The following is a 26,969-nucleotide window of genomic DNA, read 5'->3' on the forward strand; positions in this document are numbered from 1 at the left end:
TGTTACCCTGGCAACTGGTGACGTTTCCTGGGCGGACATTGCCTTAAAGAGGGCGGGGCTTATACTTCAGGAGGGCCGGATGTCAAGTACATGACGTTTATCCGCGGCTGTCACTAAGCAGGAAACTGGACAGAGCTTCTTTACCAAGAGATTTCCGTTTACCCCGTTGCTATTTAAACTATTTTATTTCTACTTAACTTATCGATTTTGAAGGGGCCAAATAAAAGGAAGGTGATTAGGTATGAAAAAAGTGTTTTTTTCTTCTCAAAACCGGAAACAAACAAACAAAAACAAAAAACAACAAAAAAAAACCCAATTAGAATCAAATATTTGCTTTATTCTGTTGTAATTTTCTGCAGTATATTATATTAGATTTGAAGGACATTCAATTAAATATATTTTTCTTTAGATTAAAAATAAAATTACTTGTGCCAAAAGTTGCTAATATGATAAACTCCAGCAACCCAACAACATTACTCAGTAGTTGTGTGCGGCTAAATGTTTTGAATTTTATTATTTTAAAGTCTTGATAAAATGTTGTAATCTATATTACTGATACAACCTGTATCAATGATATTATATATTACTGATACAACCTGTATCAATGTGTAACAGCATAGAAACGTACGGTAGATGTAAAGCCACATATCTTTAAAGGCACTTGCTATTAAATTCTCAACATCCAAAATTGTATAATAAATAAAATTGTTTTGTTATTAGAGCAAAAAAGTTCCAAGACCTTAATGATCTCTTTTCCCATGTCACAACACAACCTGTGTGGTACTGTTTCTTCAAACCTTTAAAAATGCTGTGGGTTACAAATGACAGACATTTGTGTTTTCAAGTTCTCCAGGAACAAATTTACACTGAGGAGAAAATGAAAACAACATAACATTTTATCTCTTTATAGCAGCAAAGATAATATACTCTGTTTAATGCATACATATTTTTTAAATATGTATTATATTTATAAGCATGTTTTGACTACATTTTACAGCAATGTTTCAACACAGTACGATAATAAAAATCAATAAAAGCTTTAAGGGGACACTACACTACACTACTCTGTTTAAACCTCATCAAATCTGTGTCAAAAGAAAAAAGCCCTTTTATGGCCAATTTTATCCTCTCAGTCAGTCTTTTTTTTCTCAGACGGCGAATGAAACAGAAAATGTGGAAAGTAAATCCTGTGTAAAATCACAATGTTTTTGTAGATTTTTAGTATTTACCCATAGGACATGTGTAAAGAAAGCCTAGCTGTTTCAGGAGTAGTAGTTGGACGAAGTACTGACCAACAGTCAGCACTGATTGTAGAACCAGCCTGGACTAAAGAGGTCTTTAAATGAAGACCTGACTCACATGGGTGCCTTGGTCCCATACGCAAATCTGCAGCCTTTTAAACTGGACTGGACTGGACAAGTATACCATATAAAATTTAGACCTACTACATAAAAATAATTTAAAATCTTTAACTTAAAACATTTGTCTGCAGCTGTAGCATTTATGCCCAAGACGGATTCTCAGTGAACACTAAACCGCTCAACCTACAACCAGGCTTGACTAAATTTCCCTTTAGCTCTGCTCTGACTCACAGTCACATTACAGTGTAAACTACTACTACTAGAGTCCATGAGCAAATTTTCCATTTCCATCTGTGTTTTTTTTTCATACCTGGCATTCTCTGTACTTCAGTCTTTTGGTTCATCCACACCACATCTTTGAAAGCAAGTTCAGCTACAGTATCTCTGTGTGATACATATAAAGAACATTAACAAGGACACACACACACGGCAGCAGCAGCAGAGGTGTATCTACTCTTCACTGTCAGATGAAAGAGCAGATATAAAAGTCGAGATGTTCTTCAGACAAACTAGGACACACTTCTTTCTTCTTTTCATCATACCACAGCGGTCACTTCTACACATCAGTCACTCGCTACTGGTCGCCTTTAATCAGGTGTTACATCTTCCTCTGCGGCTTCTCTGGACTCGTTGACCTGGAGAGAGAGAGAGAAACAGGAAACACTTAAAGGATGACGTTTGGCCTAAAATTAATGTGTGTGTTTGTGCAACCACTTTACTAAACTTTATGGCCTTAGGACAAACATTTTTACACAGGTTAGCATCACATGCTGTCATGTTTTAGAACATGGACAAATTGGCTTAGTTTTTTTTTTTTAAAGGAGATTTTTTTGAAAGAAAAACATAGAAAGGAGCAGAGTAATGTGTGTTGTTGCCAACAGTCTCACCAACTGCTAACTAATCAAACATAATGGATCTCTAGAGGTAGAGTGTGTTCATAATTGCACTTTTGCCAACTGCTAACTATTCAAACATAATGGATCGATAGTAGATGATAATGGATCGGTAGAGTGTGTTCATAATTGCACTTTTTCCCTATACTTTACACGTGTACACAAACATTATGACACTGATTTTCAAGGGTATTCCTATACTTTACACGTGTACACAAACGGTTTTATACATTATGACACTGATTTTCAAGGGTATTGGATCCTGTCGTTATTAAGCAGTATTAACTCATGTGAATGTAATGGTCAAGACCGAGAATTCACACATGTCTCAACAGCGTTCCTCACCTGAAATGGTTCACTGACTCCAATGATGCACTGAAGAATACTGCTGTAGTAGCACAGTATGCACTGTCCTCCCCTCACTGGGATTCCCTCTTTGCTGACACACACCTACACCAAAGGAATAAAGTTAAATAATATAAAAAGGCATCAAACTGAGGTTAACTACAGCTCCAATAATGACTACCTGGATGGCCTCCTCACTGAAGCCCACCTCCTGGTCTTTGACCCACGTGTAGGTGAAATAGTCATCCTTACTAGTAAAGCCAACCTGAACAATACTGTAACAGTAACAGTATACAATATATATAAAGAGACAGGGGGAGAGAGAGAGAGAGAGAAATTTAAAGCTAACCTGATAGAGGCCGATCCAGTCCCATGAACTGGAGGGAAATGGCTGCAGAGTAGTGTAGAGGAGGAGGGCATCCTTGTCTGCACTCCACTCCCCCTCAGCCTGCAGATGCACTAGAGGAATGGTGTCTTTCTTCCTCAGCTACATGGAAGGAGAAGAAAAAGTAATGAGTCCAAAAGAGGAGACACATCAAGTGAACAACTGTACCAGCATGAAGTTTGAAACTTCGAGTAGGTTTTTTTTTTTTAATTATTTAACTTTGACATTGGTCCAATGAATGACACAAAATGAGGACAAATATCCATCTATGTTAAAAACCTCATTATATCAATTAACAAACCCATCTTTAGTTATTAGGAAGTTTCAGTCCTATGTATGTCACATTAGCTGATTCAGCATCAGAATAGTTTGTTAACCCTGTAGGACATTAGATTTGCGTTTCACTTCCTTGTCAACACCACTGGTTTTCCATGTCACACACTAATAGCACATACAGTAAATAATATTACATTACTTTGCATGCTTCATGTACCTTCATGAAAACCTGCAAATATTCTAATTAATATTTTAGATTAATTTATCAGTTTATTTTATAAATGACACAGTGCCAGAGTCTAACCTCCAGTGTGAAGGTTCCAACCACAGGTTTGTGGTCACTGTTGCTGTACTCCATGTGGCTGGTATACAGGTCCTGCTTAATGGTCAGAGGGTACTCCTCATCCTCCTCTGACCTGCTGATGTTGTTTTTATTATGCTCTCCATCGGTTAGAACTTTGGACTTGAGTCGCCACAGGATACGGTCTGTCCAGGCAGGCTTACGTTTCTTTTCACTGGACAGGTGAACAGAAGGAATCAAAGTGAGAAGTGAGAGAAGGAGAAGGCTGTGATGAGGAAATATAGCCAGTAAGAGTCAGTAAGAGTTAACACTGTTCAAGTCCATGATTGAGTGGAGGAAACTAGAACGGCCAAATAACTGATTCCATAACAACAGACTGGTTATTAGTTACTGGACGAAGTAACAGTCACCAAGAGAATTAAGTTACTGGACGATGGAGCAACAGGCGATAAACAAATTCTATTTGCTCTGAGGTAAAGTCACGTGTCCTTTGATTCAGTTTTATTATAAACAAATTAGCAGGACACATTTGTGGACTGTGGACTTACAAAAAACACACAGCAAACAAAACTATATATATAATGCCCTGGTCTTCACTGACTTTCGCAATATATTTCTACCTTGTTTACCTCAGTACTCCCCAGTACCACACTGATGTAATATCCAGTTATAAATACCAGTCACAAATTACCCAATCATGGCATCTCCACAGTCAAAACATCTATTCCTGGCCAGGAATGTTAACTGTTATGTAGCAGCTGTTATGGGACTGAGGAGTTTAATTGCAGGCTTTAAAAATTAACTGCAGGTTAGGTGGTTAATAAAGACTGCAGATAATGAAGCTTTTCACATGGTACCCTGTAGAATTCCCAGTCAGTTATGTTTCTTACACAAGTTAGGCCTCAAAAGGTTGTGGGATGTGTACATTTTTAAAATGTCTTTTAACAGAGTCAAAAAACATTTTAACCCTTGACTTTTGCTCATTTAACACACACTAATTTTAACAATGATCATTGCAGGTGTCACAAACTCTACAGGATACTTCAAACAGCAGTATTAATACAAAAAGGCAGCCATAAGCTGGACCAGCTTTGTCCAAACTAGGTGTGCATTCAGTCTTCTATTTTCTTTTGCTTAAAACAAAACATTTGGTGAAAAAGCGTGTACTGTATACAGTACTTTCTCCACCAACTTGAGTCAGACTTATCGTTCAAACATGCAGTGCGACAGATTAAAAAAAAGCGGCCGTCTAATATCATGAGTAGAAATTCAAACAAATATACTGTGCACTCTTACTTAAAGCCAAACCCTGAGGTGTTGTCCCTGTGAAGGTGAACAGACGTGAAGATGACACAAACACAAGACACATACTGCAGGTCAAAAACTTGGGAAAACAGGTGTGGCTTTTCATGTGCGTCATATCGGAGACGGTTACCTGGTGTCGTACGTGTCAGAGTTCAGGTCAAACTTGTAGGTGGGTTGAAAGTTCAAGTGACCTTCTTCAAACTCCTGAAGCATCAGTTCTTTCTCCTTCATCATAGTCAACTGCAAATCAAAACAAAGGATCAAATATGACACAAACACCAGCAGATAAAATAATAGATAAAATCTCCTTAAATTTGTATCTTAACTAAGTGTTATATCCTGCTGCTCCCAAACAAGGTTCATTAAAAAAAAAAAAAAAGATTTTGGACCACATACCCCAACCAAACTTTCTTTTCATCCAAACTGAATCACTTATAGACAGGATTTCTTTGAGACTCAAACCTGGTCTTTGCGCCACAGTAGGTTGTAGGTTTTGTTGTCGATGCAGGAGTGGACGTAGTCCAGTTCATGGTCTTGAATTCTGAAGTTAAGATCTCCCAACCATAACACCAGCCTGTAGACACAAACAGTTCAGACTTCGAACTCTTCTTCCTCATAATTTTTAGCAAGAAGTGTTCAGATTTTATATTTATGTCTTCTCACTTGTGATCGACGATCCTCTGTGCTTTTTCGCAGTCAAACTTCTGCGTATCCAAGATGTAGACAAAGTCATCCACTCTCTCAGTCATGTGTTCCATGTGAGCAGCCAGGTGGCAGTTAAGCAGACAGATCATGTGACCATAGAAAGAGAACCGGACAGAGACGCCACCTTTGTTACCCTAAAGTGCAAATTAGGACAAAAATCACACAATAATATTAACCTAGACCAATGACCAAAAAAAAACCCCAGTTATTTTTGGTGGACAATGAACATCAACTTCCACTTTTGTGGTTTACTACACAAACGTGACTCATGTTATTCTTCCTGTTATTTAAAGCAGAGGTGCGTACGTTTTAGAAATTCCACTTCTGGGTGGGTTATGTTTAATGTCTATTGATGTGAGTCTCACCCAGTATCTCGAGATGCCAGTACGTGTGTACGAGGTCTTGATGTCTCTGATGAATGGCACGTGGTGCAGTTTGGCAAAGAAGAGAAGCAGCAGACCCTGCATTCTGATGGATGACAGCTGAAACACACACACACACGTATTTATAAAGACATACTACGGCTGTAAATATATACTGTACATAAGCACTGACTGCACTGTGAGGCTGTTTGTTCTATTGTTTTAATTTGTTGTTTTGTAATTTACATTAGTTTATAATAAAATAAAAATATAAAATCATTTTATAATAATTTAAGTTTACACAGACAAAGAAAAAAAAATCTCAATCAAAAGCAAAATTAAATCATTATTGACAACTAGTGGTGGGTTTGTTTTGGGTGTTCTAGGTTAGGTGTTTTTGGAAGATCTGTACCTTGATATAATTTTGTGGTCCAAGAGTAGACATGAACAAGAGACTCCAAGGATCATTGAACACAAGCTGAGTCATGTATCTCAGTGGGACAGAAGACACTTCCTGTAGACTGAAACAAACAAACACACACATACATACATACAAACAGTTTTAATAACCAGAGACCACCAAAGATCCAACCTCTAACTTGTTCACCACCTACCCGATCACAAAGAGGTCCGGGTTTTGTTGAAGAATCTGGTTCAGATGAAGCAGCGAGTTTATGTCATCTGGAGGATTAGACGTGGCTACGTTCCATGTGATCACATGTATCCTGCAGGAGTTGGAGGAAAAACAGAAAATCATTTAGTTTCATGTCTAATTATACTTTGGACTCTGCCAGGGTTTAGATTAAACAAACAGTGCCATTCAGTTAGCCACGTAGTCGCACCACTGGAGATGCAGCAAATTAAAGCCTCTTACAAAGTAGGCCTTGTGTTGTCACCACAAGCACATTAGTTACAGTAAGTCATCCTGGTGACCAAGTTCACAGCATCACACAACATTTTTTCAACAATTTTCACTGAACAGAAATACACAGTGAACCAAATAAAAATAATTAAATACACAACCTTCTTATGGAAGAATGTGATAATTCTATATTCAAAATATTAGTACATAAAATGTACAAGCAAAATATAGATACACATCTTAATGGTATCACTTTACTTTTTAATATGAATGGGCAACAAAAGGATATAGTAAAACAAGTATTTTTTTCCTTTGAAATCTCATTGCAATATCTTAAATAAACTGTATTTAGGACTCTAGATACATAAAAACACGGGACGTGTTTATACGAATCTATCAATAATATTATTCAGTTGTTTCACATTTCTTTTTACAATTTTAATCTTAACAACTCAATAGGGAAAATTGTCTGTTTTGTAGAGGCCTGCTGAATAATTTGTGTTTTATGTGGAGTTGTATCCATATGATATGTAAGTGAAATCATGTTCTTTAGTCCAACCTGAAATTGCTTTTGCTTTCCTCCAGACCAGGCTGCTGCTGCTGAGGCTCCTCCATCGTTACCTCCACACCTGGAACACTGCGACTAAACGAATCCGCTGAGATGTTCACTGTATCCGCTTAGGCCCCGACAACACTCGTAATCACAGCTAGCTACCACTGCTAACAACTTCAGTTTGAAAATAACAACATGATGTTTAGTCCGTCTACTCTATACCTGCATTGCTACATCTGTTAGCTAACCAGGTGAAGTGCATATCGTTAGACCATCGACTTCTCGCGCTGCGAGACTGGTCGCAGTTTTTTAAACACTCGTTGAGTCAAACCAAGAAACTAAATGTAATGGTTAGCTGCCGTACAAGCTACCTGTTGTTGCTCGCTTACATATCCTAGAAACATACAGTCGACATCAAAGAATAAACATCAAAGTGGCTTGTGTACAAGTGGTAGGTGCAGTGTTCGCCCCGCCTCTTCCGGGAAAGTATTTCCCACATGCGTTCAAAATAAAACCATCTTCTCGCGAGACGTTAAAACGAGGCTCTACGGGATCTTTGCAAAATAAATGCACTCCCTCATTGAAACATGGCGTATCCCGATTAACAATTGTTGTTGGAATTTCCACCAATAAAAACGTGTGAAATACAGCGAGAATTTCCTCGTAAAATACTTAAAATTTATTTAAAATTATATAATAATAATTAATCTCGGAAAACAGTCGTCTGAAGTTTCCTGTATATTATGACAGTATATAACTTTATATTATTGTGTATATAATTTCTTGTCTTAAAGTAATGAGCACAACAATCGATACGTTCAGGTACAAGGGCCTAAATGTTGTTTAAATGATTTCACATTATATACTTCACCAAAACTACCAACCTACAACCATAAGGACTGGGTGAAGAAAGGCAGGAAACATATTCTAAATGCACCTGCAATGAAACAGAGGATCTCTTAAAGGATTTATGGTTTAAAACTTTTATAGGAAAACCTTTATTTAAAAGAATTCAGACTTCAGAGGATCAAAGGAAACTAATTCCTAAGATTTTGCTAAAGATCAAAACTTCACATTGTGATTTTTTTATATATATATTTGGAGACTGATCAGTGTATGACATGATCAATGTTAACACCAGTGAAAAATAATTACAATTAAAAAATGAGCCTAAACAACAATATAGTCTTTGAAGTAGGTTTGTTGAATGCTGAGGACGCAAGTTTTATTTATAACTATTTAAATTATTTAATATCATAACCAAGGCCTCAGTTTACAACCTCACATACAGGGCCTCTCCAGGACCAGAGGCGTTGAGGAGGCTGCGTATGTAAGACTGAAGCACCAAAGACATCCATTGTCTTAATCTTTAATATACTACATAATTAGATAAAGTCATTATAATAAAATCCAGGAATTTTTATTTGACAAGGCAAAAATTGTGACATCATACTATAAAAAAAAAAAAAAAAAAAAAAACAGCAGTTGGCATCTCTGAATCCAACATGATTCACATTCAGAGAAGTTTGAACTGATTTAAAGGAATGTTAAATGTCTCTGATGTGGTTGTTTGTGATGATATAAATAGGACATCCACAATGCACTAACTGTGACTGTGAAGACATACAGTATCAGCCAGAGAGTGCAGATGATGATTCCACATGATGTGGAAAATACAAAAGACATTTACTGAAAGGGATAATACAGAAGAAAGAAAAAAAAAGTGTTTACATTTATTCTGGGAGCTGGCAATTCCCTGTAGGTAAGTAGAGAAATTCTCCATTTGTTGTCTTCTGCAGTCCAGCTACTACCACTGATGTGTCCAAATGATAAACAAGGTGGCGCCAGAACCTGTTTACCGTAACACTTTTAGAATAAAAACACTGCTCTAGAATGTCAACCATAGCAAAGAAAAGGAAAATATTCAATCAAGGGAAAAATGAATCAATGTCATTTAAAAAGATTAAGTGTACAGGTTGACATGGTTGACTAAGAGAGGACCAACACCTGTTGAACAATATTTCAAAGTAAAGAAGGACTAAATAAGCATGAGCAAGGACATTGTAACCCTACAACTGGCTCCACCAATGTAGTGCATAAATACAAACACAGGACTTACATCAATAAGCTCTTATCAAGAGCACATTTTATTAGGGTACACAGGTGAGTGTAGTATCTTTGATCATGCCTATCGAGCTCCGAGAAGTCCAGCATCGAAGGTCAGCCGACTGAGTGTCAACACTCACCAGCCTCAGCTGTTGGCTGTCATGCCTTTGGCCTCATCATTGTGTCTCATCTAAAGCACAAACAAAAAAAAATGTTATGGTGTGCAAGCAAAGTTCTTCAGTCATCTGCCACACTCGTTGAGTAAATTAACTGGACAGTGGTCAGATTATTAATGACTAGGGATGTCATATATATTAACTTTTTGCCAGCATCCAATATTGTCCATACACTTAATTACTGATTCCAATATGAACTGATACCAATATGAACTGATACCGATATCAGCCTGGCAATATTTATTAATTTATCTGTACAAACCACTGTAAGAATATGAGATGAATGAAACAAGCTGCATTGCTGCCATCTAGTGACTTTCACTTTAATATACAGCCATTTATCCCCCAAACTATTTTTTAGCCACTAAGCCACCACTGCCCCAACGTCCAGGCAGTGCAATTTAGGAAAAAAAATCTACAACTGAAGGGCAAAGTCACCTGATCCAGCTCCTTCTTTGTCTCCTCCTCCATACGCCGTATGTCCTCCATTGTCAGATCAATCCACTTGTCGATCCAGCAGAACACCTGTCTGTGGAAGATTGCGAACAACTGCCTCTCCATCTAGAAAACAAGTGAAGAGAGCAGTGTAAGAAAACAGGATGAAAATAAGTTTATTTGAGGGACAACTAGGGTCAACTATTCCACCGTTTCAATATTTCTGCCATATAAAAAAACTTCATGAAATAAATAAATATTTCAAGTAGCGACGACAGAAAAGCAAAGAGCTGAAAATGCCCCGACTTCAGATCCAACATCACCTTGTGAATTAGGCTTTCAATTTTATTTTGGAGTCCGGCCCACTTGAATCTAACGGAGACCAATTTGTAGGCACACATGTGTGGACAGTTGGGGTTGTTAGCAAGTTCTTTCTGAAAAGACAGAGACAAATGTTTTTATAAAAATGTATCAAAATGTACTGAAGGAGCACCAGTGATAAGTAACACAAGGACCTACCTTCCAGTCAGGTCCCAAGGGCCCTCGGCCAGTCTTCTCTGACTTAAACAAGGCTGGATCGAACTCTTCTTTGTAGTCCTAAGAATAAATACAACAAGAAAATGATCAAGTACTAAAAAAGCACAACTTAAATGTACACAAATATATCACAAACTTCTTTATGAAGCTATTATGAACATTTGTTTTTATCTCACCTTTGAAGGTATGGCACTTCTGTCAGCAATGTCAATGTTAACTATTTTAACTTTGTCCCATTCATTTTGTGGTAATCCATGGACCTGCAGCGAGAGATAAAGAGAGGTTATTTACAAGACAGGGACACAAGCTGTTGATTACAAATGTTCAAATCATCACCGCCCCATATATCAAAATACAATTATACTAAATACAGTATTAACATGAAGTATTATCTGACATATGTCTAAAGTACAAACCAAACCAGAAGTAGTTTCAGCAACACAACTTACATTTTCCTGTTCCCCAAAATCAGGCTTGTGCCATGTCTCAATCTTGATCATAAACTCTTTCATCCAGGCATTCTATGGATGTGGGAAGGAAACATTGTTACAGAGGTCAGAGTGTACATTGCTGTTAGAATAGTAATTGAAATTAATATGATTTTAGACAATTATATTGTGTACACATATTTAAAAAATAAGAATACTTACTGAAAGAACTGAATGCGAAGAAAATGGAAATGGCAGTGTCAAGGAAAGAGGAGCAACCCAAAAAAAGAAGACAAGACTTCCGATCAAACAATAGAACATACAGTACCAGTACAATATAAACATTATCTTTGTATTTTGTCTAACTGACTAGTGTCTCCATAAACATCAGTAATTTCAATTATTTACAGATAGTATAAATGCTTCAATACTAAAACTACAACAACAATAATTATAATAATAATAAAATGAATATAAATGAAGTAGTATATAGTATTAGCCAACATTCATATGTTGATGTGAGGAAACTAACCTGTTCGACAGTACGGGTATGCGTTCCAGGCCTTTTCATGAATTTCAAGAGCACCTTGAGGAGCTAAGAACCGAATCAAACTTGGTACTTTACTGCAAAATAAACACATAAATAAAATAAAATAAAAAACAACTTTAAATTGTATACAGAGTAAATTTACTCAATAAGACATATATTGTAACAACTTTAAATTTACTCAATAAGACATATATTGTCAACATGTTAAATAAGAAAAAAATACTAGGAATAACTCACATTACTGCATATTTTACTGAGCAATTAAATAAACACTTCAAAACAGTACTATTTCATACATAGTCCATCCATTAACAGCCAGTTTACTAGTGCTTGTTTTGAAATACAGCCAGTGTACTGCAGTAGGAATAGACAAGTCATAAGCTGCCAACCTGTCCAGGTGGTAGATCTTGTGGGTGTACTGTCCCTTCTCTCCATTTTCATCATATGGGCTGTTTTCCAACACCTCGACACCTTCTCCTCCACCCGTCTCGTTCTTACTGGCCTCCGCTACTGCATACAGCTGACCGACCTGGTACTAAAGTAGGACAGAGGCATATAAAGATTTTATGCATCTCTTATTTGTAAACAAAAACACAGAAAAATGTTTCTTTATCATTATTTTTCATGCCAATAAATATTTGTAGAAAAAAATAGTCTCATTAAAGTTGAAAATCTTCAAACTAAATAGTATGAAATTGTAATAATCACTATTTGGCTTCTGCTGCCCTCACATGGCCGAGTATGGAACTACAGGGTTTTCCTCTCTATGCAGTTTTGACTTGCCCATTAGCAAGATGACAAAAATGCTCAATGGGATTTTATTAAAATGATCCAATTGGTTACTTTACAGGAGTGTGCATGAATTACTTTTACATCACAATACAGAAAAAATGTTAACATATTGTTTCCTAAAATTTGTCATTTTTGCAGCAGGTCAGGGGGTCAGCCTGTATCTAATTTAACTACATTTTGAAAAACAATTCCAAACTACAAGATATATTTAAAGATAATGACCTTGTGAAGGATAAAGGTCGTTGAACTAAAGTAAACCACTGACTACTGACTGATCAGCACTGTGGGCAACAACAGCAAGCTAAGCTTTTTTACATGACCTTTCCTGCCTTTTCTTCTCTTCCTCTTCATCTTCCTTCTCCAAACACCGCCTACAGATCAAGGCCTTACACAGTCACACTGTCACTGTGTTGTGACACTGAATGTTGTATCTCATATGAGCGGTGCTGTCTGCCTGGGTCAGCACACTCAACATATAGGACACAGGACAAGGACAAAACCTATCTAGGCAATTACTTTACGAGTTATGGACGGTGTGTAAACCTTGGAAACCCTGACCTCAGCTTCTCATCATGTCTGGTCTATCAATCCTAAACACGTGGGATATTCTGACAATGAACTTTTGAGGCGGATCATGTAAAGAATACACTGCAAAGAAAGGGGGAGAGACTGCACCGTCACCATGACAGTTCATAAAAGGAAATACTTTACTGTCATATTTTTAGGTCACATCCATAAAACAGAAAATTGATTATAATACTTTATAATATTTTATTCCATTTTGTATAACATAATATAATGTATATTTTATTTACAAATTACCTTACCTCTAATTCAATGATGATAATAATTGTGTTATCATAATAATAATATATTGTTTATGAAAGTTGATTATGTTCTAACAATTCTTTAGGTAATTTACAGTAAGTGTTTCTATATGTAGTCATGAACTTCTTCCTGAAAGTCAGCCCAGACTGAGCACTGCAGTAGGAAAACACTGATGATGCAGTTTAGAAGGAAACCGAAAAGGACATCTACCAGTAAGAGAAAGAACTTAGAACATTCTTCAGAAAAAAAATTCTCTCTCCTCCTCTATTTACTGAAGAGTGAAGTAAAGGGGACGTATTTCATGGAAAAAAACCCCCAAAACATCATGTTTGTTTCCGTTTCTTCAACGTGTTTCAGGGGTGTGTTCAGATCAGTCAGGGCTATGAAATGTGTCAGTGCATTAAATAACCACACCACAAACAACCTGAACCACCCCTTGAACAACTGAGTCATTGACAACTGGATTAAGGGAGTGTTAGAGTGCAACACCGACGATGTTCATATTCCAGAAAACTTCCACAACTTCTGCTCAAAACACAATGAACATATTTGTTAATTTTGCTGCCAAGATCCAAAGACTCAACAGAATTGTCATTTTTCTGGGTGGGAATTACAAATCAATGAGAGTGTATTAAAACATTTCTAGAAGAGGAACATTTCCAGCCAGACTTTTATAGAACACAATGCCTCGTGTTTTCCCAGGTAGGGCGGGGTATTTGTCAAAGCTATTATGTGCAAAACAATCAAGAGGATTTAAAGATCACAAATTAGATAAGTGGGAGCTAAGTGGCGAAATGATCACAGAGCCCATATTCACAATTTTTTTTCCATTTATAGTTTTAAAATGTACTTTGAAAAGGGTGGGTTTTTTTAAGCTTTTAATTCCTATAAACTGCCAATAAACATGGTGGTTTATAGGTAGTACAAGTGTTTGTTTGTCTTTATTGTATTTTTATGGGCTCAACACAAAGGCATATTCTTCTGGTTTGAATTTATAGGAAAGCACAATGAAGAGCACAGAAACAGCTCTTTTGATATTTTGAGATTAAATTATTAATCCCATCCCATCGATGTGATTTATTTACTGCTACCCAAACCTTAAACCTCTCAACTATTTCCCGATTCCCCAATCTATAGGGTGGGTGCAGGGTCAGATTACAGACGGTTAACAAAAACAAAAGTGTTAATAGTTTGAGTAGTTTTGTGTTAACTCATTATTAGGTTAAGTTGACTTTCAGTTCCTATTTATAGAGCATCTTAGTTCCAAACAGAAAGAAGGTTGTGTTGTGTGTTCAGCTCTGCTCTCCTGACTTTCAAGTCAAAAATGTGACTGGTCATGTATAACCAGTAGTTCTTGTGTGTGTTCAGCTCTGCTCTCTTGACTTTCAAGTAAAAAATGTGCCTGGTCATGTATAACCAGTAGTTCTTGTCACTGTCATGGGGAGCTACTGGTAATAACTGATCATCCGACAATGACTTTTAAAAAAAACAAACTGGCTGAACCTGAGTTTTGTCAAACACAAATACACAAGAAGTGTTTTCATGTTTTAAAAAAAAAAAAAACTGGCTGAACCTGAGTTTTGTCACAACACAAATACACAAGAAGTGTTTTCATTTTCATCAAGCAGATTGTTCTAGCCAAAAGGTCAGTGACACAAGCAAAGGGTGATTACAACTACAATTGGCTGTTAGCATGTGACTAACAACAGTACAAATGGAAAACCGCGATGGATTCTTCTGTTACTTTTAGTCACGAAGGAACAACAGCCATCACGGCTCCACATTCACCCACAGTGTCTCCACTGTCTGCGTGTTGTAACCTGTGTGAGGACAGCACGTCCAGCTGCACATTATCTACATACGTTGACTTTCTTCTTTATGCATGAGATTAAAGAGATGTTTGTTCTAGGAGAGCACAATCAAATTACTCACTGGAAATCAGATTTTCAGGGGGAGGGAGTTGTGCTTTTTGCATGTTTTGTTCAATATAATTAAAAGGACAGTAAAAAGACCACTGGCAAACAAAACTGTTCGTCAAACTCATGTAGGAAGTGGTACCTACAACACACTTCAACTACAACACAATGACTCTTATCCTTTTTTTTACTGTATTTTCTTGCTGTATAAAACTCCTTATCTCCATTGTTTTATGTTCTCTTCTTTTTAAAATCAATAGGGGTCAGATGTAGACACACTTTGTGTCTACACCGCTGCATTCTTGTCATTTGTTCAGACTGAGACATGTCATTGATCGGCTGAAAAACGTCCAAGGTTCCTAAGATATTAAGCTATCCTAACAGAAGTCTCCATAAAACTATAATATTAGCTACTGACACATGGTCACTTTGTGTAACACAAGCATCAATTTTAATATATATTTATGTTTACCATATGTGGTCAGCAGAAATATGCACAAAGAACTGTTTTCTCAGCTATAACCATATTTTCCAGACTATGTCTCATTTAATGTATATTACATGTTATGACATCGGGAATCTCTGGTATTGTATCCATTTTCTTTTTTGTTTTGCCTAAAATGAGTTGTCAACAGTCATGCACGGTTTGATTTTGTCCACCTTAAGGGACAAGTTACGTAATTGTCAGAAAACAAATACATGCATTGTTTGATTTATTGGCAACTAAGTTGTCCAACCAGTTTACCTCGTGTTTGTAAATGCAGTTAAAGACACAATTCTTTTAGTTGAGCCCACGTTTAGTAATCTGAATGACTTGTATTCATTTACAATGGTGGAATCAATACAAACCAGTTCATGGAGCGTAGCATTTATAATGAACAAATTCAGAGGCAGTGTTCAAATCTTCCCCTAGTTGGGTTTGATACATGACGTAAGTTGACAGAATGTTGATAACGTTATTGATAATACAGTAGTCTTTGATCTTAAACAACAGAGATACAGGTTCAATCAGAGAGACAATTTCTTTACCTTTAAACCCAGTTTAATCTCTCTCTTGATGTTAACCCACTGAAGTCTAAGGTGTACAAACTACCAGGCACGTGGTTGTCCTGAACCAGTGGTACTGTCGTTTTCTTTAGCTTAAACAAACTCAGGACATTTTTCATTTTTCTAAACACAAAAAAAATAACATTTCTGCCAGATTTTCTCAAAAAGGAACATTGTTTCTGCTGTGAAATTACCTCTGATTGTTATACTTTCTTTTACAACAGACAGAGTTACCAATTAAACTGAAATTGTTCTTCAGTTTTAATAGTTATTTGCAGTTTGTTATATATTACTGACCATGCAAAGTTATTGTTTATGTAAAATTACGTAAAAAGCCCTTACCTCCTCCACTGAAATGGGCAGGACGATTCGGCTGCAAAAAAGAGAAAAGAAAAAAAAACATTGTTTTAAAACTCTATCATTCATGGAGACAACACCAGTATTAAAATGATGTTTATTTGGCTTTTTGTGCCCCCTTTACTAAAGCCCATGGGGGGGGGGCTCACAATTGGGAACCACCTGTTTGGAATATTGCAACAGAGGGGCTGAATCATTCATGAATTTTGAACAAGTCTTGTTTTTCACAAAGCAATTCTGAATATTTTCCAAAACCTTTATAACGTGTATTCCCACAAAAAGTCCAACTACGTTTGTCACAAACCCATGAAACGGCTATGAAATGTTAATAGAAATGTTAAATGTTATGTGATTAAATTACCTTAAACCAAATACATTTTTATCCAAGATTGTTGTTACGTAATCTAGCAATCATCAAACCATTCAATAATCCATTAATCACATTATCTCCAGACAGTCATTTTTACGGATTTTGTCAAAATGTCAATGATTTAAAGACAAATGAAGGCAGACATAGACACTGAGACTTCTCCCATGGAATCTTGTAAAGAGATTTAGCACACATACTGTATAGCTTAAAGCTGATCTTGACAGTTAGTATTATCACCCTGGTCAAGATGCATACAATGTATACACTATAGGTAGCTACAACAAGGTCCGGGTTCGTCAAGCGCCTAATTTAGTACTCTGTTTTTTTAGCGCTTGTGGATGCTAACTCTGATGCAGGATACAAAACAGTACCACTAGATATTGTGATGGTGATATATGCTGCAGTATTGCTCGTGTCAGACACCGCCACAACAACAACAGAAATGGCGGAACAATGTAAAGAGAGGCTGTGTGAAAGTAAAAGTATGTATTTTATGTTACATCACTAGGTCACATCATTTTAAACAAAATGGGACATGGGGACAATGGGGTTAAGTGCCAGAGGAAAATTATTAGGTCAGTTACTATCTTATACTCCGGAGTGACCTATACTCCAAAAAGTATGGTAGTTGATTTTCACCACTACAGTTGGGGTTAAGTTCCAGAGGAAAATTATTAGGTCAGTTACTGTATGTACTAAAAATAGTAATACAATAATCACAGTAACACAGAACTGGTAGACCTACTAAATTCCACTAGTTAGGTCTTACACGTCTGTGATCCACAACAACAAGGCTCCATGTTTACTTTGCCTAAGGCCTGGTGATGTAAAAATGAAACCTTGTTGTTTTGGTTTTTTAAACAACCTATAACTAGAGTCACAGGGAAGTGAAGCTTTGGATGCTGGATGAAAACTCATCTTAGAAGTATCATAAAACAATTATGGCAAATAAGCAACACAACCAACTCCACCCTTTAGTCACCATGGCAACAGTTTTACAAAAAAAGTGAGCTGAAAAGTACTTCACACGTCATTATTGGAGCCATGACAAGGAGACACGTGGCTTAAAATCCTTGTCAGAAATATAAATTAACTTTTAATAACTGTCTCTGTCGTCACGTAACGACCTAGTCCATACCAACTGCCAAACCCTATTATTAAACATGGCTGCGCCTTTCAATGCACTTTGAACTACTGTCATATGACAGCCAGGTTCTTCAATTTGTTCTGGCAGTGATGCGCATGTGCTCTCATGAAAGGGAGTCTACCTGTCCAGAGCAGAACAAACATTGTTCGTTTATGTATTATCACTCATTACTATACATATTTCGGAATACTTAAAGGCATATTTCATTCTCAACGATGGCAAGGTGCAAGTTCACTCAACAGCCTCAACCCTGAAACTGAACTATTTCAAGTACCGGTATGAATTAGTCAATTCGAAACAATTCGAATCGATTATCACCCTTTGTATTGATTCAAAGCAAAACAATACTACTACGCCGTGTAGCTGCGTATTGTTTAAAAGCAAAAATCGTAATATGACTTAATTGTATTGTACGTTTTTACGGGTCGAAGCGACCAAACACTGTTAAAGTTGCCGAAACACAAACGAACGAGATACAACCAAACTTTCAATGAAGGGGTTTTTTTTTCAATTATTTTATAACATATACATTCATTAGGAGAAAGCTGTGATACTCACTATTCGGCCGTCTGCATGTTGTTTGTGTTTCAGCCCAAACAAAAGAGTTAAAGACAGCTGAAAGTGAAGAAACACCTTATCCTTTCCTGTAGCCACAAACAGCAGACGGGAGCCAGCCTCTCTGCTGCTCCGGCTTTCCTTCCTGGAAGATACTCCGTGAGTGAAGGGGGCGGGGCCAGCGACAGGTGGGAGGAGTCAAACACCTAGAGTTTCAGGTAACTCAATGTTGCATTTTCGTGCAGTTTTAGTCTTTCAAAAGCACCGCATTCTTGCATGACGGTTTTCCGAGTGACGCCCTCTAACGTCTAAATTTATTTTTTTCGTCACGGCTTTGTGAAGAACACAAGTAGAAGAGAATTCTTTTTGTTCGCTGTTTATCTTCAAAGGATTCAATTTTTTTACTTCAAAGTCTAAAATTTAGCTTAGGCATTTATACATTTTCACACTATTATGTAAAGTGAAATATTGTGTTTCAGCTGAAAGTGAAGAAACACCTTATCCTTTCCTGTAGCCACAAACAGCAGACTCGAGCCAGCCTCTCTGCTGCTCCGGCTTTCCTTCCTGGAAGATACTGCGTGAGTGAAGGGGGCGGGGCCAGCGACAGGTGGGAGGAGTCAAACACCTAGAGTTTCAGGTAACTCAATGTTGCATTTTCGTGCAGTTTTATTCTTTCAAAAGCACCGCATTCTTGCATGACGGTTTTCCGAGTGACGCCCTCTAACGTCTAAATTTATTTTTTTCGTCACGGCTTTGTGAAGAACACAAGTCGAAGAGAATTCTTTTTGTTCGCTGTTTATCTTCAAAGGATTCAATTTTTTTTTACTTCAAAGGCCTCTGTCTAAAATTTAACTTAGGCATTTATAAATTTTCACACTATTATGTAAAGTGAAATTATTTGTATTTTTATGTGAAATGTTTCTTGTCAGAATTTGATTTATCCATGTGGAGGTCCAAATTACACGCTTCATTTGAGGTCAATCATGCAGTTTATATTCCTGTTGTTTGTAATAAAATAATTTTGGTTTTTTTTCTTTTGTCTTTTCATGTGTGTATCTTTCTTACATTGTATAAGGGTTGATTAGCTATGATGATTTTCTTGAGCATTTGGCTTACTTCAAATTGTATTGCTGCTTTCTACTTCACTCTACTCACTTTATTTCTTACTTCCATTCCTTCCTCTCCTCGTTTTTTTCTCCGCTGTTTCTATAGCAAGTTAAAACATTAGGCAAAACTACACTGAACCAATTTTTCAATTTTTTTTTTCCTTGACGTCCACACTCACACAAAAGAACGACCCTAACGTGTGACCTTGACGTCCACACACACAAAAGAACGACCCTAACGTGTGACTATATGAGGTCATAGGTTTTGAAGGGTGTTGTAAAGCGTCAGTGTTTCAGTGATTACAGCTCAGTGAGCATCATCAGGTGCAACACGCTGTCTGTCCCCACAGTGGGTGGAGCAGCCTACGCCCCAGTTCTCAAACTTGTACAGGGAGAAACCACCGTCTCAGGTTCAACCTGTTTATGTGAAACTGGTAGAAAATCTGTTTCCACCCTGGACGCTCTGGAGTGGCAGCATTTATTGAGGCAACATTGTGTGGCGAGGACCAAACTGTGATGTTTTTACATGTGACCTGCTGACCTGTCCGTGTTTTACTGGACTGTAAAGAGTGTTCTTAGTTTTAGAAGAATGAGAAAGAAAATGTGAAAATTATCATCTTTATTTATTTTTAATTTTTTTTGTTTGCATCATACTATAAATCAATCTGTGTTCAGACCATGTGACCTGAAATGTCAGTGGCCATTGGCTATACTGTGGTACAAGACAAAAAGTTAACCAAAGACACAATATATGACAGTGAAGATAAAAGTTCTTCTTTGACATCATTGGAAAAAAATGAAGAAGACTAAAACAAAACACGAGTCAATAAAAAATAACATACATGCCGAAAGTAAACAAGGCATCAAGTTCAGCTACAACTTTTCATTTCCTGTATTCAAATGGAGGCATAAAAATGCTGACACAGGAATTCAAAAACACATCCATCAGAAAGTCCAGCTATTCTAATGCTGGCGCCTTATCTGAGTAAGTCAAAAAGAAAAGTCAAGATATTTGGGGCGGATGAGCTGTTGTTTAAGGTATGGTAGTGAAGGAAAGTGCTGATCAGCTTCCTATCCTGAGGGAACAAACATGTCACCTACACACGCGTCACACATTTACTGTAAGCCAAACGCAGTTACGCGTCCAATACACACTGAGACACTGAGGCGGAGCGCTCAGTGTCCTACTGCACATCATCAACAATTACACACAGAAGTACTTCAGCTGCAGTACATCTGTTAGTCATGACCCATGTTGACATGATGTCACTACACACTTTAATACAATGAGTGAAACCAATATGTTATGGAATTAAATGCTCTTCATAGGATTCCATTCATTTATCTCAGTTATCCAGGGTCAGGGACAACAACATCACTGTACTGTGATGTGTTGAAAACAAGAGTCGACAGATTGAGATCTGATCTTTGACCATCTACACATCCATTTTCTTCTACACTCTTTTGTGTTTACAATTTCTGTCAATTCATGTCTAGTCAGTTCTGATGAAAAAAAAAACAAAAAACCAAACCCTGAACTCCCATGGTGAAATTTTAAAAAAATCAATGCATTTCTGCATTACATCAAACAAACCCTGAACTCCCAAGGTGAAATTTAAAAAAAATCAATACATTTCTGCATTACATATTGTGTTTCCTGGAATTTCCAATTCCCAAAATCTTGTTAACATTTACTGTGACATGCCTTCAAACGCATAGAAATGGACAAATAAGAACGAAAATGTTACTAAGAATTCCTGTCAGGAACCAGCCACGTTTCTAAGTTGTGGATAAAGTCGGCTGCTTTTGCAACTGTGATGAGATGTGTGTGTCCACTTATAATGTTCTGAGAGACAAGACTCTGCCACACTGTCCACACAGGTAAAGGCAACATAAGGAACATGGGAACGAATAGGAGTTTTCAGGGTATAAAAAATAACATCTCTCTCTTCGTTCTTATTGTCTGGATTGGTCTACATCGACGACTCCCCAGTATACATTCTTTGCATCATGCACGCTGTGCGATAAGGGTGCAGCACAGGCCAGTCAGCTGAGGTCCATTTTTTTTAGATCTTAAAGTGCATCATGTGCCATTCATTTCTCACCAAGTCATTCATCGGGGACACAGCGGCGGCAGAGGCTTGTCTCTTCACAAACTGATGGATGAATTGAATATACACTGATGGGGGCAGAACATGTCAGGTACCAGTATACTTCAACCAACCCCTCCCATCACCTGTACACATACAGTACATAAGTACTCTGAGGGGCTCTGCTATCTTTAGAAGTGCCTTTGTGAGTTACTGCCCGGCAACCAGAAAAAAACATCAGAGGAGCCTCAGAGTCAAGACAACAGTGTGATGTTCATGTTTGGAAATGTCATTTTAGTCTCATTCAAATAAAAATAATTGATTTTAAATTTTAATCAGAACGTTACCGGCCACTAGGGATTCAATTTGAAAAACTAGGTTTTATCACAACAGCAGGTTTCACCACAGGGCTCCTGCATCAGGATGGCTAAAAAAAGGTAGCCACTCGCTGTGCCCACAGTACCAGCAGTACCAGTTTAACACTGCCAATGTGATAGCGCCTCAAAGACAAACACGCAGTGAAACGGATGAGTTTACAGAAGTGAAACAGAAAAGAAAAGAAAAAAAAGTTGCTGTGCCAAAGCACAATTTCTGCAGTGACACTTTCCAAAGCAAGAAACATATACTGCTGAGAACAACGGCACCAAACAAGGACAGAGAAGGGTGTGGCTGAATCTACTGCCGCCCACAGGCAGCTCGTCTCCCGTGTGACAAATGACATTTTGTTGTGGGCCCGTGGAGCCACAGTCTGCCCTGGATACTTCTGAGGTACTGCTTTACTGTAGTTGTACATACTGTATGAGGTGTTTGTTTTTACTTTAATAAAAAAAGATGTGACTCCTGTTAGCTTTACCCTTGGAGCGTCTATGTTTAGTATCATTTTATTGCTGACACAGAGTTTACCCCTTCATTTTAAATTGTGAGCACTGCAGGTATATGACCACGGGAAAGTCTCTGATTGGTCACCAGACTTTGGGTAGACCCATTGATGGCTGTGTGTGGATGATTGTTTGTCAACACACTGGCCCTCACCTGACAAAAGCACTTATTGCTCGGGCCAATCAACAATGCTCATTCATGCATGTAACAACCAGTAGAAAACATGTCTCTACACCACTCCAAAAAAAAAAAAAAGAGAAAACATGTCTCAGCCTCTACACCACTCCAAAAAAAAAAAAAAAAAAAAATCAACGTCCAACGGCTTCATCCCATCTGCACATTGTCGAACACAAAATATCATGAACAGTATAGGAAAACAAAACAAAAAAATCAATAAAAAAAAAAAACACAAAATATCAACAGTATAACAGTATAGGAAAACAAAAAAATCAATAAAAAAAATCAGTACATCTGCAGTCATATTGCAATAAATACATTTGAGAGAAAATAAAAAAAGAAAACATACCATACGTAAGAAAATAATGACTTATAAACAACAATAAAAAAGTCTAATATATCAATATGTGTGTTTTCCTGCACTAGTGACTTGAGTGAAACTGTCATCCCGGGCATCATGCAACCCAGGTTGAACTGCTACCAACACTGCGGTTTGTGGATCCATATATGTGTCCTTGAGCACAAGAGCGTACTTTGTGCATGCTTGTGTTTTGGCTCACGCAGGAAGTTTAAAGCTGCAGTAGGCAGGACGAGTAGAAAAGGTGAAGGACTGTCGAGGGTCATGCAGAGATCGTTAAGATCACGACAGAAGACCTGAGGAAAACTTCTCATCTCTCCAACTCTGTCTGCTGATACTGACGTGTGTGTTTTTATTGCGGTTACTGTACTGTGCCTTTTCTCATCTGTACTACGTCATTACTGTATGTAGGTTTCCTTTGCTACCTGGACAGTTGTTGCTGGTGCTAAAATAGCAGATACTCCACCACAAGGACCTGTGAACTGTAGCTGTATGATCAAACTGAGCAGTCTCTGTCTGATTTACCCTGTGAGCTGGTTTAAAGCTGTTGCCCCACGGTTTCCGTGGTGAGGCTGTAAACAGAGAGCGCCGGACATGCAGGTGTGACGGTGTCACTCGGATCATGACGTGGTGACATTGTGCTGACGTGTTATAATGGAATTCTCAATTGATAAAATCTGAGAGAAAAAAAACCATCCTGCCTACTGTACCTTTAAATCCACAAACACACACACACCAAACTGCTGCACGAAATCGTCAGTGTGTGTTGTTGAATAAAATGTTGTGATCAGAGTTCATTCATTCATTCATTCGTGACATTGATGGTGGCGAGAGAGCAATACTTTTGTTGTCCTTGAAAATGTGTCGTCCTTGAATGTAACTGATCTACTGTTGTTTGAGGTAAAAAAAAAAAAAGTTTGTCTAAGAGTCTGTTCTTTCCTCGTTTGTGAGGTGGAATCGATGAAGCTTGTGGTGAGCCTACACCCAAACACAAACAGAGGACAACACACAGTACAAGCACATCATGGCTTAGACTAAAGTGGACGTGTGTGTGTGTGTGTGTGTGTGTCCTCGTTTCCAAAATGTATACTGAACAGAAGAGGGAGGTTGACACCAGGGGTCACAGCGTCTGTTTGGCAAAAAGGCAGTGTGATGGAGATTGTGCGTAGAAACTACAGTATGTTTTTGGATGTGTGTGTGTGTTTATGTATTGGGCAGGTAAGACGAGAGGTGCAGTAGGACAGCTGGGGTAAATCCACAAGAGTGTCATCTTGACAGTGATCTCCACCTCCCTCAGACTCCACCTCCCCTTTTTTCTCCCTCCATCCGTCTCTTTTTTTTTTTTTTTTTGGTGTAACAGCTCACCGTCTACCTCCCAGTTTACACAAAGACCTCAGGCTTCTCGCCGTTGGTCATCTTAACGTAGATTTTGGGGTCCTCGTCGTGCTCGTCTCTGATGCGCTGGAGGTAACGGCTGTGACACAGCAAATACAAGGGCAGGCAGAATCCCAGCATGCTCAGCACCAACAGGCCCACGTTCACCTGGTGACGGCAGGAGGAAAAAGAGCAGCGTAAGAATGATCTGAAGCTGAGGCTCTCGGGTGCAAATGTCCAAATGTTTTTTTTTTTACAGCTTACCCAAAGAGGGTCTCCATCCAGTGGTCCCACCATGGCCATGAAGAGGGGCTGCTGGAGCAGAGCGAACAACGCACTGATCAGAGACTGCATGCCAGTCAGACTGCCGAACTGAGAAGATGGATACCTGCAGGGGGCACACCACGGCTTTAGTACACATCAGTTATCCTTACTGTAAAGTAAACCTGTACTTCGATGTCTGTAAAGATGTGTACATGTAGTAAATAGCAGTAAATAGGTATTTACTCCAACTACACGTCCACACATAATTTCAACTGAATTCATTCTGTTGTGTCTTTGTGTTTCTTCTTGTTTCATTCAATATCTGCACACTTACACAGCAGCGTAGAGGCCGCCCACTGCTGAGTGGATAAAACCTCTGACAATAGTGTGCAGGACGAAGGAGAAAATCTGAAGAGGAGAGAAATAAAAAAAAAAGAAGCTCATTAAGAACCAAAACACTTTCAAAACCAAAAATAGCTATCATCTTTGAAAAAATGGCAGCCGCCCTTGGTTTGATAATACGCTATGAGAAAAATGGCACCCGCCCTTGGTTTGATAATACGCTATGACTCATTCTGGCCAGTAGGTGTCAGTAGAGCATAGCGAGAAACGATTAGCAACGACATGCTCTCGTTTCCTTGAAACCTCTGCAGTATTTCAGCTCAGGGCTGAAGCAGACCGTGTTGAACGCCGTCTGTATTACTGGATGAGGCAGCGGTGAGTTTGTACCTGCAGTGGGAGGTTGGGGACGATGCAGGTGACTCCGAAGCCCACGAGAAGCAGGTTGGTGAAGATGAAGGCTCTGGTGGCGTTGACGATCTTCTGGATCTGTTTGTCAGGACGCCGTGGCTGACCGGGCTCCCTGATCAATCATAAATATAATAAAAAAAATAACAAGTTTATCAAGGCTTTTCTGTCTTATCCTTATAACATTTTAAAAAATGTAATTTTTTTAAGCGTGAATCCCTACGTCTTATCATTCTCGTCCTCGCAATCTTTTAGTCTCCAGTCCATGACGTAGCCAATCACAGGAGAGGTGACCAGACACAACAGCTGAAGGACGCCGAAGATGGAGGTGTAAACACTCACTGTGGGACAGATGAGATATAAACATCACTTTAAAAAAAAATTAAGAAAACAATTATGATCAGCCATGAGGATTAACATGAAATAAATGGTGCAAATAAACATCATTGGAGCTTTCTGAGGTCGTGACCTTAATGCTTTCACAATTCAGGGAATTAGTAAAAACAGGATGTGAATGAGTCAGAGTCAGTGTAACGTCGGCCTTCAATCTCTTACCCACTTCCATTCGTGCAACTGCAACAGCAGCAGGAAGCCAGCGTGACAGGGAGAGAGAAGAAGTCAGAGAAAGGTTTAGAAAAGACGGAGCTGCAGTTACCAACGAGCTAAGCAGACACAAGGATGTTAGGCAGCAGACGGAAAAATCAGACAGGAAGTAAACAGTCGGTGTTGGACAGCTGTTGGAGATGCCGGTTCACAGCGCCACCTGTGTTCACATGCTCAGCCCGAGTCACACACCTTTGCTGAGGTCGCCCTCGGTCAGAGACTCCAGGATGGTGTTCATGGCTCCCATGTAGAAGATGAGACGCAGCTGTGTCACACACATGGTGATGAGGCTCAGCAAGAAGATGGGACTGATGATGCTCTTCATGAAGGACTGATCTGCAGGAGAGAGAGAGGGGGAAGGGATTGATTGATTGATTGATTGATTGTTTGATTGATTGGTTGATTTTCAATTTGAAACAGATACTGAAGATTCCCAAACACTGGTATTCCTGGTACTGCATTTACCAGACCAAACACTGGTATTCCTAGTACTGCATTTACCAGTGTCCTCATACTGAGTTTTCATGTTTTTATTTTAGATGGTACTTCAGTTAGCAGGTTAAACTCGGAGGCCTTTACCAGGTTACCACTGGAGTAGAACAACTCAAGTATAAGTATTTTTCCAGAAGCATTTCCGACCATGGAAAACTACACCAACATGCCCCTGGAAGCTGTAGGAGCACGGGGGGGATTTTAGGGGGAAAGATTGTCATCTAAATGTTCCCACTCGCACTCAGGTGCCAAGGTAACATGTCTCAGGCCACGTGAGCACCGGCGCT

At 38.4% G+C, this 26,969-nt stretch overlaps 3 protein-coding genes across 8 annotated transcripts in view; all 3 read right to left on the reverse strand.

The window, feature by feature from the left end:
- Nucleotides 1-326: 326 nt before the first annotated feature.
- inpp5ka (inositol polyphosphate-5-phosphatase Ka) lies at nucleotides 327-7,492 on the reverse strand. Of its 4 annotated transcripts, none has more exons than XM_025054954.1 (15): nucleotides 7,355-7,492; nucleotides 6,548-6,658; nucleotides 6,346-6,454; nucleotides 5,937-6,053; nucleotides 5,530-5,705; nucleotides 5,329-5,440; nucleotides 4,997-5,106; nucleotides 4,858-4,884; nucleotides 3,565-3,775; nucleotides 2,949-3,086; nucleotides 2,781-2,864; nucleotides 2,600-2,704; nucleotides 1,904-1,996; nucleotides 597-1,745; nucleotides 327-562 (listed from the first exon to the last, which is right to left on the reverse strand). In XM_025054954.1, the coding sequence occupies exons 1-13, from the start codon at nucleotides 7,408-7,410 to the stop codon at nucleotides 1,949-1,951; spliced, it is 1,404 nt and encodes a 467-aa protein (XP_024910722.1). In that variant the 5' UTR covers nucleotides 7,411-7,492; the 3' UTR covers nucleotides 327-562; nucleotides 597-1,745; nucleotides 1,904-1,948. The 4 variants fall into 4 exon arrangements, with proteins under 4 accessions (XP_024910722.1, XP_024910721.1, XP_024910720.1 ...); XM_025054953.1 differs by having other exon boundaries at nucleotides 1,882-1,996; XM_025054952.1 differs by having other exon boundaries at nucleotides 490-562; nucleotides 597-1,996.
- Nucleotides 7,493-7,539: 47 nt separating this feature from the next.
- LOC103377802 (phosphatidylinositol transfer protein alpha isoform-like) lies at nucleotides 7,540-19,248 on the reverse strand. 2 transcript variants are annotated; one of them, XM_008308762.3, is made up of 12 exons: nucleotides 19,060-19,248; nucleotides 18,596-18,616; nucleotides 16,506-16,536; nucleotides 11,970-12,115; nucleotides 11,563-11,654; nucleotides 11,253-11,260; nucleotides 11,052-11,123; nucleotides 10,779-10,862; nucleotides 10,585-10,662; nucleotides 10,389-10,499; nucleotides 10,069-10,191; nucleotides 7,540-9,644 (listed from the first exon to the last, which is right to left on the reverse strand). In XM_008308762.3, the coding sequence occupies exons 2-12, from the start codon at nucleotides 18,610-18,612 to the stop codon at nucleotides 9,600-9,602; spliced, it is 807 nt and encodes a 268-aa protein (XP_008306984.1). In that variant the 5' UTR covers nucleotides 18,613-18,616; nucleotides 19,060-19,248; the 3' UTR covers nucleotides 7,540-9,599. The 2 variants fall into 2 exon arrangements, with proteins under 2 accessions (XP_008306984.1, XP_008306983.1); XM_008308761.3 differs by having other exon boundaries at nucleotides 18,596-18,670; nucleotides 19,090-19,247.
- Nucleotides 19,249-23,267: 4,019 nt separating this feature from the next.
- LOC103377803 (large neutral amino acids transporter small subunit 4-like) overlaps nucleotides 23,268-26,969 on the reverse strand; it is a 23,104-nt gene continuing 19,402 nt past the window's right edge. For both annotated transcript variants that reach the window (XM_025054957.1, XM_008308764.3), the window contains exons 9-14: nucleotides 26,383-26,526; nucleotides 25,811-25,928; nucleotides 25,570-25,702; nucleotides 25,175-25,248; nucleotides 24,841-24,964; nucleotides 23,268-24,744 (exon numbers count right to left, since the gene is read on the reverse strand). In XM_025054957.1, coding sequence (XP_024910725.1) covers nucleotides 24,583-24,744; nucleotides 24,841-24,964; nucleotides 25,175-25,248; nucleotides 25,570-25,702; nucleotides 25,811-25,928; nucleotides 26,383-26,526 — 755 coding nt within the window. In that variant the 3' untranslated portion in view covers nucleotides 23,268-24,582. The remainder of the gene's footprint in view (nucleotides 24,745-24,840; nucleotides 24,965-25,174; nucleotides 25,249-25,569; nucleotides 25,703-25,810; nucleotides 25,929-26,382; nucleotides 26,527-26,969) is intronic.

Source organism: Cynoglossus semilaevis, chromosome 4, assembly GCF_000523025.1.
Source record: "Cynoglossus semilaevis isolate Cse_v1.0 chromosome 4, Cse_v1.0, whole genome shotgun sequence".
Lineage (NCBI taxonomy): Eukaryota > Metazoa > Chordata > Actinopteri > Pleuronectiformes > Cynoglossidae > Cynoglossus > Cynoglossus semilaevis.